Source organism: Antechinus flavipes, chromosome 2 (assembly GCF_016432865.1).
Source record: "Antechinus flavipes isolate AdamAnt ecotype Samford, QLD, Australia chromosome 2, AdamAnt_v2, whole genome shotgun sequence".
Taxonomy (NCBI): domain Eukaryota; kingdom Metazoa; phylum Chordata; class Mammalia; order Dasyuromorphia; family Dasyuridae; genus Antechinus; species Antechinus flavipes.
Window position 1 is genome coordinate 636411097 of NC_067399.1, and position 12145 is coordinate 636423241.

The 12145-nt window shown below is 46.4% G+C and overlaps 1 protein-coding gene and 1 long non-coding RNA gene across 45 annotated transcripts in view; one reads left to right on the plus strand and one right to left on the minus strand.

Moving 5' to 3' along the window:
• The window catches only part of CAMK2G (calcium/calmodulin dependent protein kinase II gamma), a 59018-nt gene that overhangs the window by 22653 nt on the left and 24220 nt on the right, over positions 1 to 12145 (plus strand). For 43 of the 44 annotated variants that reach the window (XM_051982088.1, XM_051982089.1, XM_051982093.1 and 40 more), the window contains exons 4-10: positions 562 to 616; positions 1807 to 1872; positions 5498 to 5570; positions 5801 to 5903; positions 6298 to 6381; positions 7186 to 7280; positions 7738 to 7860. In XM_051982088.1, coding sequence (XP_051838048.1) covers positions 562 to 616; positions 1807 to 1872; positions 5498 to 5570; positions 5801 to 5903; positions 6298 to 6381; positions 7186 to 7280; positions 7738 to 7860 — 599 coding nt within the window. The remainder of the gene's footprint in view (positions 1 to 561; positions 617 to 1806; positions 1873 to 5497; positions 5571 to 5800; positions 5904 to 6297; positions 6382 to 7185; positions 7281 to 7737; positions 7861 to 12145) is intronic. The other variant, XM_051982111.1, reaches the window with a different exon arrangement.
• Positions 3972 to 5491, minus strand: LOC127551914 (uncharacterized). Its single transcript, XR_007951203.1, has 2 exons — positions 4696 to 5491; positions 3972 to 4455 (listed from the first exon to the last, which is right to left on the minus strand). It is a non-coding gene; the product is annotated as an uncharacterized LOC127551914 (long non-coding RNA).

Here is a 12145-nt window from a genome sequence, read left to right on the forward strand (position 1 = left end):
GGCAGCTAAAAATTCAGGGCTGGGCTCAGCTGAGCGGTCAGGATGTAGGTTTGAGGGTCCTCTGCAGTAGAGTTGTGAGAACAGGTAAGATATGATCCCCAGAAGCAAGAAAGAAGAAGAGAACCATTTTTCCTCTGCATCTCTTTTTTTAAATTATTGATGTATTTTTTTTTTAAGTTATCAGATTTTCTCCTTCTCCCGCTCCCAGTTCTCCCAGAGGGCTCCTCTTACTCTATGGAGTAGACTTTCCTTTTTCTTTTTCCCTGTCTGTCCAAATCTTCCATCTCTTGGCTTTGCCTCCGTGTTCTGGCTTGTTGCGGATTCTTTGTTGTAGTGGATTGCGCTCCTCTCCTTCGACTTGGAACCCAGCATGGGTGAGCTCTGGTGAGAGGTGAGATCTTATTATCTCCTATCACTTGTACAGCTCCTTTGATGGAGTGCCAGGATGGAGGGAAGCAAGGACACGGGCAAGGAGAAGGAAGAGAGAGCAAGCGCGTCTCCCCCAAAAGACTCCCTGAGTCTCCTTTCTCGCTAACCCCTCTCTCGCTGTCTCTTTTACAGTGCGCCTCCATGACAGTATTTCTGAAGAAGGTTTCCACTACCTCGTCTTTGACCTGTAAGTGCCCCTTTGCTTGGCAGTGCCAGTGCCCCCATCAGAAGCATTTGGGCGGTTCCCTCCACTCCACTCCTTTCCCTCCTTAAGATAAAGGCTTGGAACTCGTGACTCCAGAAGATGATGGGAAAGTGGTCTCCTTAGAGGGTCCCCCCCTTTTTTTTGCCCAGGAAACAGAAGGGACTAGCATAACGTTTATTGTCTAGAGAGAGAGCCGAGTCGGTGTCCTGGGTTCAGATGCCGCCTCTGACACATACTGAATTTGTGACCCTGGGCAATCATGGAATTTTTAAAGTGCTCCCCGGCAGCTCTCCAAAACTATATGTTGCAGAGAAGGTGTTGACCTACATTGGTAGAGGGACTTTCCTTCCCAAGAGTTCCCTACGCCATTATAATCACAGATTTATTTACAGAAGTAAATAAATAGATGAGATAGATAAATATATAGCTCTTTTTGCATTTCCTGCTCCCTGGTTTTTGGGGGGAGGAAGGGTTTACAAAGACCTTTTACACTTTTAATTCTCCAAAGGAGATGGAGGCTTTGGGCTAGCCAGGAAGACCGCTCCTGCGACATCTTAGCTGTTTAATCTCTCAGCGCCCAAGCAGTCTCCCAAGATTCAGACTGATGTAGCCAGCAGCAGTGATCAGTACTGGTGGATGGAGTTCCCCACGCAGTTGAAAGCTGTGGCTGTCACCCCCTGCCAAAAAGTCTAGAAGGAAGCAAATTGGCCTTTCTTAGTCATGGCTCCAAGTGGGTTTTCCTGGAAACTTTCTTACCCCTTTTTTCACTGGGGAATTTTGTCACTCCGGATTTATTCACGGGTGTTATTTTTGGGGACAGGCCAGGTGCTTCCCCTCAGGTGCCCATCTTGTTTCCTTCCGGCCCTCCTGAACGATGTGAAGGTCATAGAAATGGGACTGAAGTGAAGGTAATCAATGAGAAGGTGATTAAGCCCCCACTGGGCCAGGCACTGTGCTGAGTCCTAGGTAGTTCAGTCTCCAGACTCTCCGAGAGTGGAACGGGGCCATCTGTAAAGGAATAGAGCTGGCAGAGATAACCAGCCCGGATGGTCTGGGTTCTGCTGGAAGCAGGTGTGCCCAAGTGGATTGATTCCTCCCTGCCCGTCCTGGGATTTGGGACCGCGATGTCTGGCTCCTCTAACTCCATCTCGCTCCCTCTTGTTGGGTTGCAGCGTTACCGGCGGGGAGCTGTTTGAAGACATTGTAGCCAGAGAGTACTACAGTGAAGCCGATGCCAGGTGAGCAGCAGTTAATAAAGATGCAGCTTTTTTCCTGCAGCATTTAGCGAACTCCCTGCGGCTCGGGCTCTTTGGGTTCGGAGCTCAGCGGATTTTGCTGTCACTCTTGGTGGCCCGGGTGATTTTCCTCACTGAATCAGCTGTGATAAAGTTAGGGGCCAGCTTTGAGATCAGGAGGAGTCGAGTTCAAGTTCAGCCCACCTCTAACGTGTTATATGCTCACGGGCAGCTTCCGAGTGCCCAGATAACTTGCTGAGACTTAAAAGTTCTGAAGAAGTTGCCAGTCGGCTTTGGACGCTATTGCTGTATATGCCCTGATGAAATCTCAGGTCTGTATCAAACGGGAAAAATAAATGGTTCTTTGTCACAAAAGAAGGGTCATCGGTTCTGTGGCAGGAGTGTAAACTTAACTTGAAGCTTGCCTAACCAGATTTTAGTCCCATTTTCCTAGAAATGCCCTCTTCCAATGTGCGTCCTGTGTAGAGCAGCCATTCTAAGACTACAGATAGTGAACTATTAAGCCCTTGATAAGTTCAAGACACTGTGGGAGGCAGGATGTAGAACAAAGAGATAAGTAAGATAAGATCCATGTCCTCAAGGAGCCATTCTTTGCCTGTTTGCCACATGAGCATTCTATTTCTAAAGCACATTGTCTGCCTGGGACACTCGTGCTTAAGAATCTTCAATGGCTCCCTATTGCCTTTAGGAAAGATGCAGACTGCTTCTTTAAAGCCCTTCCAAGTCTGGCTCCAACTTATCTTTCTAGGCTTTCTAGTTTTTTTGCCAAACTGGCTTTTTTGTTGTTCCTTGTGCACATCATTGCATCTCCCATCTCTCATTCTGTCTGTCCACACCTCCCTATGCCTTTTGACTTTTATCCTTAAAATCCAGAGCTTCAAAATGTGTCTCAAGTGTTACTTCTACGTGAGACCTTTTCTGATTGTTCCCCACATTTCCTCAAAAAAGTTAGTTGTGGAAATATGTTCAGTATGATTGTATATACGTAACCTAATCAGATTGATTGCCGCCTTGGGAAGGGAGGAGGGAGAAAAAATGGAAATCGAAATATTATAAAAGTAAATGATGAAAACTAAGAAACAATTTTTACATTTAAATTTTTAATTTTATTTGTATTTATATTTATTATATATTATATTTATATACTTTACATAATATATATGATTTATATAGTTTATATAATATATATACTTATATAATATGTTTCATATATTATATATTTTTTAATTAAAAATAAAAAAGGGAAAAAACCCAAGAAAATTAATTAATAAATTAGTAGGCCTTTATAAGCACACAGTATGAGCCAAGCACTGTGCTAAATGTTAGAAATACAAATAGATGCACAAGAGCAACTCACAGTCTAATGAAGATTAAGATGAACTGGTATAAATCTTTTATTTATGGTGAACATGTTCTAATACCCATCCCTCCCCAATGGACTGAAAGCCTATTTCGTTTTTATCTTCATTTTTAACCCTGGGACCTTAGCACAGTGCCTTGCATCTAGTAGGCCCTTAATAAATGTTTTCATTGAATGAATATTGAATGAATGAATCGGCCTAAGAGTGTATCTCTGAGACTTCTGGTCTGCTATGTTTTCTGACCACTGTGGCCAGCTGCTGAATCCGCATCTTGCCCTCTGGAGCGAGGTCTTATCACCCTAAGAGCTTCTTGATAAAAGGGCTTTTCTTCTTCCTGGAGATCGCTCTGGTGTCCAGGTGTTCAAATCTTTCCAGTGCAGATGTTGTGTCCAGCCTCCTTGTCTGGACTCTTCCCTTGGTCCCCTTCCCGGCACTTCCAGGTTTGGTGTGATTGCGTTCTTCCCACAGCCTGGCTCTGCCTCTGGCTTATTTGGATCTCGGGATCGTTCTGGCCATTTCTTGAGGAGATAAAGAGTTTCTTGAGGCTCGTGGAATAATTTCAGATGCTTAAGCCACAAGAAAGAATCTCAAATGGGAAGATAAATTCTAGTGCCAGTGGGGATGGCCTGGGACCCCGGGGGGAGGGGGCTGAGAGAAAAAGGGAGGAGAGAGATAGCCCTGGAAGCCTCTGGGGTTGGGGGGGGGAGCCCTGAGGGGGGAGTGTGGGGGGATGACGGTGCCAGTGGGCTTGGCCTGGCTCAGCTGGGACACTTCACACTTTTGCCATTTTTGGCCAGAAGGCTCTCTGCCGGCCCAGCTCTGTTCTAATTATACATTTTTGTGGAGAGAGCAGGGAGTAGCCTCCTTGTCTGGCCCTGCAGCCTGTTCTGTGTGTCGTAGGTTTCTGCAGAGCCTCTTGTCTCTGGTGGGAGTCCCAATGGCGGTTTTTGACGTGAGAAACTGGAAGTCAAGTTTGCCTAGGGGAAAGGACCCACATCAGAGGCCCCCTGTCCCAGCCCAGGTGCCAACAAGCCTGTCCCGGGCTTTGGACGCCACCCCCTTGTTCTCTGGGCACTCCCTGACCAGTCGTGGGAATATGTAGTCTGGTGGGTAGGACGGGATGCCTAAAATTCCTCGATTCAGAGAACCACTTGAAGTCTGAAACGCAGGTGGAGCAAGTCAGGGTGATTGAGAGCCGATCATGCTAGATGAAGAGAATGAAATCACTGAATGTTGATTGAGCCCTGAGCTGGTTTTTTACCCCTAAACAAAAACATCCCCGGGACCTTTCCTTCCCTCCGTTGGGCTCTGTTTGCAGGTCTCATCGGGCATTTTGTGTTACAGCTCATCATGCTCTACACGGCTCACGTTTAGGGCCCGTGAAGCACTTTGTATGTCTCAATCAGTCTTGCCAGCGAGCCTGTAAAGTGGGTGCTATTCTTACCGTCCTTTTAAAGATGAGGAAATTGAAGCTCGGAGTGATTAAATGATCTGCCCAGAATCCCACGGCTACTCCCGTGTTTGAGGCCGAATTTGAGTCTTCCTCCCTCCCGAGTCTGTCATGCAGTCTACTATGCTACGCTGCCAGTAGAAAATGGAACAACACTGGTTAATAATTCTTATTAGCGACGATCTTATCTCTCCCACTGATCTAAGCAGGGGCCGTTTGCTACAGCACCTGGCACCCTGCCTTCCTCCTAGTAGGTGCTCGGACGTTTTCTCATTCATTCTCTCCAGCAATTCCTAAAATTATTGCAGACCTCCCCTCTCCCAAAGAGCTTTTATTTGCGTGAGTTGTAGCTATTGATATTTAAACTGTGTTAGAAATGAAAACAACTTCATATTATTATGAAAATAGTTTTTAATCTCCCGGTCTCCTTAGTCCTGGGCTGTACTTGGAGAACTGCTGATTCATTCGGTAAATATTTACTGCCACAGAGCAGACAGACACCCAGAATGTTCAAGCGGGAAGGAATACGGGGGAGCTTGGGCACGGGCTTCGGGCTTGGGGAGGACTTTTTGTCAGATTGAGCACTTTGTCACACACACAGAGCACAGCCAGAGGCAGGTTGGAGGCGGGGAGAGGTGACTTGGCTCTTGTGCCCCCCAGGATCTGGCCGAGGATGCTGTCGTTTCAGAGGGTCTCCGGGGATGGGGTCATGAGCTTTGGGGGAGGGCAGTGATGTGTCTTGCAGTGACTGCGGTCTAACCTCGCGTCCTTCTTTCTTTCCCATTTGCTTTCTCAGCCACTGTATTCATCAGATCCTAGAGAGCGTCAACCACATCCACCAGCATGACATCGTGCATCGTGACCTCAAGGTACTGACTCCGTGCCTGCTGTAGCGGTACCTTGCGGCATCCGGGCGCCATCTGGTGTCGAGCCCTGGGAGCGCTCGGGTGGCTGGGAGATGGATGCAGGATGCAGGATGCTCTTCGATTGGGTTGCAGAGTTCACTCTCCTCTGCTCCCCCTGTAGGTCGTGTGAAGAGCAGATCTGGGGGGGCCCTGAGGGCTGAGTCATTACAAATTTCTCTCTCCTTCCTCTTTAGCCCGAGAACCTTCTGCTGGCGAGTAAATGCAAGGGTGCTGCTGTCAAACTGGCTGACTTTGGACTGGCCATTGAGGTGCAGGGAGATCAGCAGGCTTGGTTCGGTAAGGGGGTGGTCCCCCCTTCGTGGGATCCCTTTTCCCTCTCTGCCCATCCGGCAGAACAGGAGCTGAAACTCCAGGATTTCTTACATCCCCAGGGCACCCAGTCTCTCTGTGTCCAGAGCCTTACAGTTCTGTCTTCCTTCCACTCTGGGGAGACGATGTTCCCCCAAAGAACACTCTGGGGGAATGAGCAGGAAATTGCGGGTGCCCCTAGTCCTTGATTCTGATTGATGCCCTTCTTGTCTTACTGGCTCCATCCAGAAGCTGAGTCTTTCTCTGTCTCTGATGCAGAGTCAGAAAAAGTCCCAGGCCTGGGCAGTGGGGAACGAGGGCCCCGCCTATGTGGTTTGGGAGGCAGACACGTGTGGACCAGTGCCTTTTTCCCCCAACGCAGGCTTTGCTGGAACACCAGGGTATCTGTCCCCTGAAGTCTTGAGAAAAGATCCCTATGGAAAACCTGTGGATATCTGGGCCTGTGGTAAGCCCCTTTAACACACTCAGCTGTGAGTGTGAGCAGCCTTAGTTTCCAGGAGCATTGAAAAGGGGGGAATGAATGGGGGCCAGTTAGTGACATTTGAATGGAGGAAGCTCACTCAAATGTCCAGGGGAGACCAACCCTCATAACTCTCTAACCAATTGAACAGAGAAGGTTCACTTGCTGTCTTGTATTGGATTCTTTGCTCTAACAAGACCAGGGAGTTGGTTCTATTGAATACAAATTGTATAAATGCTAAATGCAAGAGTAAACATCTCTCTGCCACCTGGGCCAGTTGTCTCAGTTCCCCACTTCCTGCACCCCTCCGAAAAAGGTGAATTAAGGAGCACAGCCTTAAAGTGGTGATGAGAATTTCCTTTCAGATGAGAAAATATTTGTAAAGTGGAACATAGTAGGTGCTTCATAAATGCTTTTCCCCTTCCTTACTGAGATAATTCTATAGACTCATTCACACATGTATGGATTATATATATACACACATGCACATACCACTCATCCATCTCTGATGAGTTTTTTTTTAAGCTTTTTATTTTCAAAACATACGCACGGATAATTTGTCAACATTGACCCTTGCATAGCCTTGGGTTCAGATTTTCCCCTTCTCCCCCTCTCCCCCCCATATATCCAATATATGTTATACATGTTAAACTATATGTTAAATCTGAGGAGTTCTAACCTCGACTTGGCTGCCAGTTTGCTGAGGGACTGTAGCCTGGGTCACCCCCCGCCTGTGTCTTGGGGTGGCAGCCAGCCCTAGTTCCGTTTGTGCTCTGTGTCTTCCCCCAGGTGTGATCTTGTACATACTTCTGGTGGGATACCCTCCCTTCTGGGATGAGGATCAGCACAAACTGTATCAGCAGATCAAAGCTGGAGCCTATGACGTAAGCACATGCTGAGAGGAGGGGGCCTGAGGGGAAGGAAAAAGGGGCCTGAGGAGCAGAGGGCTGTGGCTCCGGGCGGACGGTGGCTGAGACCGCTCCTGCTCCCGTGTCCCGTCTGTGGGCTACCTTCGGAGGGCCAGATGGGGCCCTGTCCTCCCCCAGCCTCTGCCCGAGGCTGCAGCCCCACAGCCTGAACGAAGGAAAGAATCCCTGGACATCTTCTCTCTGTCACTTCGCCTTCCCTCATCCACGTGGCTTTCTTTCCCTCCCGGGTCTGGAGTCTTTGGCCATTGGTGTTCTGGAGGCACTGGAACACATAATGCTTAATGTCTGATTCTTTCTGTGCTGCCCCCGTGGACCGGACCCCATAGAGGGTGGGGAAAACTGAGGCAGGGAGGAGAAGCCCTCCTGCCAGCTCGGGCACATTGCTCATGTTTCCCCATCTCTCCTTCCCTAGTTTCCGTCGCCAGAGTGGGACACTGTGACTCCCGAAGCCAAGAATTTAATCAACCAGATGCTGACGATAAACCCTGCCAAGCGTATCACAGCTGACCAAGCACTGAAGCACCCGTGGGTCTGCGTAAGTGCGGGGAGAATTAAGGCCTTTCTAGAACACAATAGGTTTCAAAAAGATCGGGGGGTTTTAGTGGACCACGAACTCGTCACCACCCCAAAGCAGCAGCGCATCTGAGACTGACTGAGATTGGTTACGGCAGGTGTGTACTTGATAAGGTGAAGGTTCTCTTATTTTATGAAGGAAGTGATCAGACTGTGTCCCAAGAAAAGGAATTACAGGGACTGTTTAGACTGGAAAAGGGATGGGTAGAATGACTGGCTAAAAGAATTTGCAGGACTTCCGTGTGGAACGGGCAGTGACTTTACTCTGCTCGGTGCCAGAGGGTGGAGATGGGAACAGTGGGGGAACGATTATTTTTACAAATGGGTTTAGGCTGAGAAAATTTTCTATTAACTCAAACGGCCCAGAGATAAGAATTGTTTCTCACTTAAGGTTTTCAAGTAAAGTAAAGTGGGGATTGAATAAGCATTTATTAAGCACCTATGTGCCAGCTATTGTGCTGAGTTTGGCTTTACAGATATTATTTCATTTGATCCTCATAATAATAACCTTTAGAGATTGGTGCTATTATTATTCCCATTTTATAGATGAAGAAACTGAGGCAATTAGAGATTAAATAACTTTCTTGGTCATATCTGACCAGATTTGAACTCCAGGCCCTTAAAGTGCTACCCCTAAAAATGAGAACGAGGTGGTAATCTGTTGGAAGTGTGGTGGGAGTAATTCTTGGTCACATAACAGGTGGGGGTACGTGACTTCTGGGGTCCTTTCCGACTTTGTGAGGTTTTTTTTTCTATCTAGAATGGTCTCTCCACTACATGTCCACTCCCCCTGTGGTTTAGTTGTTTTATTGATCCGTAATTCTTCTTCAGTCTTAAAAATTCAGAGTAGCTTGTGATGAGGCTGTTTCTGCAGCACCTGATCTAAATTCTCATGCTCTTTATTTGTTCTGGGAGGAATATCTTGCTTATTTAGAACTCAGCTTCCCCCTCTAAAAAAGGGGGGGGCAGCAAAAATAATAGATGTCAGAGAGCTCTCTCACATCCTATTTACTCTTACTCTGTACACAATTAGAGCAAGCTTTTGGTTACATAATTTCTAACCCCAGAGCCGGGCAGACTTGGCAAGTTAGAAGAGAAAACGTGCTTTTAGGGGAGCAGCATTTATTAAATGCCTACTGTGTACTCGCCACTGGAGACAGAACAGAATGAAATCTTTGCTCTCAAAGAGTTTATGTCCAACTTGGGGTGAGAACATTTATTTTTACAAATAAGTAAATGAAAGACATTTTGAACAGAGAGAATGTAACTTCAACTAGGGGAATAAAGGTGAATTTCTTTTGCTTTTTGTTGTTGTTGTTGTTGTTGTTGTTGTTTTTGAGGCAATCAGGATTAAGTGACTTGCCCAGTCATGACTTAATATGTTTCTGGGGCCAGATTTGAACTCAGGATTTCCTGACTCCAGGACTGGTGCTCTGGCCACCGAGCCACCCAGCTGCTGCCCACTCTCTGCAAGAGCTGGAACTTCTGTTGAGCCATGAAGGAAGCTAAAGATGTCAAGATGTGGAGGGGAGGAAGGCAGGCCTCCCAGGAATGGGATACAAAGGCAGGAGAAGATGGGGTGGCAAGTTCAGGAAATAGCAAGTGAGCCCCACTTGATTGGAACGTAGACGATATGGATGGGAGGGATGAATGTGCAGTCAAACTGGAAAGGAGAGCTTTAAGTGCAAGGCATGGCACTTTCAGTTTCTCTCAGAGGCTATAGGGAACTATTGAAGATTCTTGAGCAGAGGAGTGACTTGAGTTTTAGGGAAGATGATTTTTGGTAGCTGGATGGAGGCTGGATTGGAGAGAAGAGACTTGGAAGCATGGAGACACTTTAGAAGAGTATTATTCTCATTCAGGCCGGAGATGATGAGGTCCTGAATGATGGTGGTAGCCATGTTGAGCGAATACTGGAGATGTTGGCCTGGCAGAATCAGAATGATCTCAGTGAGGAAAATGGAAGTGCTGGATCCCCTTCCAAGGTTGTGAAACTGAGGAAATAAAAGAAGAGAAGTCCTATTAATAGGGAGATCTGGAAAGGAGGAAGAAGGGTAGGAAATACCTTGGGTGGGGGGAAGTGGCGCAGATAATGGAGCTCCGTGTTGCACGTGCCGCCACTTATGGCCCATGTGAACTTGGATAAATCAGTTACTTTTTGCAGCCTCAGTTTCCCTATCTGTAAAATGAAAGGGTTGGACTAGAAGGTCCCCCCTGGTTTGGCCAGAGCCCTGAGGGTTCCCTGGCAGGGAGCGGGTCTAGGACCCAGCGTCTTCCAGAAGAGCCCCCAGACTCTGAGTTATGGGAGGGCGTACTTTCCGCATTTGATCCTCACAACACCCCTTGGAGAGGTAGTGATGGTGGTATTATTCCCATTTTACAGATAAGAAAACTGAGCCTTAAGTTGATAGATTTCTCCAGGATCACATAGCTAATAAAGGTCTAAGGCAAATGAATTAGGCTCCTCCTGACTCCACGTGTAGTCCCCCTGATTTCCTGATGGGAAATAGCTAACGGGTCAGTGCGACTGCAATGCAAAGTGAGTGTGAGAAGGATCAAGAATATGATGACATAATAAGACTAGGAAGGTGGGTGAGAGCCATACTGGGCCAAGCGGAAACCTTGCTATTTTGTCCTGGAGGCAGAGGAAATCACAAGATATTTTTGTGTGTGGGAGTGATCAAATCAGGCCTGTAATTAATTAATTTTTATGCAGTTAATTTACTTGTATTAATTTTAATTTATTAATTAATTTGGTGGCTTATTGAAGGGATTAGAGAGGGAAGACACGGAAAGCAGCCTCAGTTTTAAGGCTATTGCAATAATCCAGAGGAAAATCCCAAAGCCCCAAGCAAGGGCACGAGGGCCATAAGGTGGAGGAAAGGTAATGAATAGGCCAGATGTTATGGAGGCAGAATAAAGAAGATTATTTTTTAATTTTATTTTTACAACTGATTAGATATGATGGTGTGCTAAGGGGGGAATCAAGTTTGATCTTGAGGTTGCAAGCTTAGGTGACTAAAAGGGTGATTGCGCTCTCCGTGGAAGTTAGATTTGGGCAGAAAATAGGATGAATTCCGTTTTGGTCATGTGGATTTAAGGTGCTAATGAACCATTGAGGCAAAGGTTTTCAGCAGGCCATTTGGTTTTTAAATGTTTAGTAGTATTTTATTTTTCAAGGACACATAAAGATCATTTTCAACATTCACCTTTGCAAAACCTTGTGTTCCAAATTTTTCTTCCTCTCCTCTCCTCTCGCCCCAACACAGCGAGTAATCTGATACACGTTAAATGTGCATTTCTTCTATATATATTTCCATGTCTTTCATATTACCCAAGAAAAATCAGGTCAAAAGGGAAAAAATACACAAGAAAGAAAACAAAACCACAAACAAACGACAAAAAAGGTGAAAATACTATATTCTGATCCACATTCATTCCCCATAGTCCTCTTTCTGGGTGCAGGTGATTCATCTGGACTGAATCACCTCATTGTTGAAAAGAGCCACGTCCATCACAGTTAATCATTGTATAATCTTGCTGGTGCTGGCCACATTTTCTCTTGGTTCTGTTCACTTCACTCAGCATCAGTTTCTGTAAGTCTCTCCAGGCTTCTCTGAAATCATCCTGTTGATCATTTCTTATAAAATAATAATATTCCATTACATTCATATCCATAACTTATTTAGCCATTCCCCAACTGATGGGAATACACTCAGTTTCCAGTTTCTTGCCACTCTAAAAAAGGCTGCTACAAACACTTTTGCGCATGTGGGTCCTTTTCCCTTTTTTATGATCCCTTTGGGATACAGGCCCAGTAGTGTAGCACTGCTGGATCAAAGGTTATGTGCACAGTTTGATAGCCCTTTGAGCATAGTTCCAAATTCTTCTCCAGAATGGCTGGATGTATTCACAATTCCACCAACAATGTATCAGTGTCCCTGTTTTCCCACATCCCCTCCAACATTCATCATTATCTTTAGCCAGTCTGAGAGGTGTGAGACGGTACCTCAGAGTTGTCTTAATTTCAGCAGGCCATTTGTAACATCAGGCTGGCCTTAAGGAAGGGGAGAAGAATTGAATGTATAGGCTTGGGAGCCATCTGCCTAGACACACTTATTAAGCTGTGGGATCTAATAAGGTCACAGGAAGAGAAGAAGGCCCGAGTCAGAGCCCTGGGGGATGCCCTCACTTAGGGGCCGAGAGACTGAAGCTAATCTGGAAAAGAGCCTGAAAAAGCGGGGTCA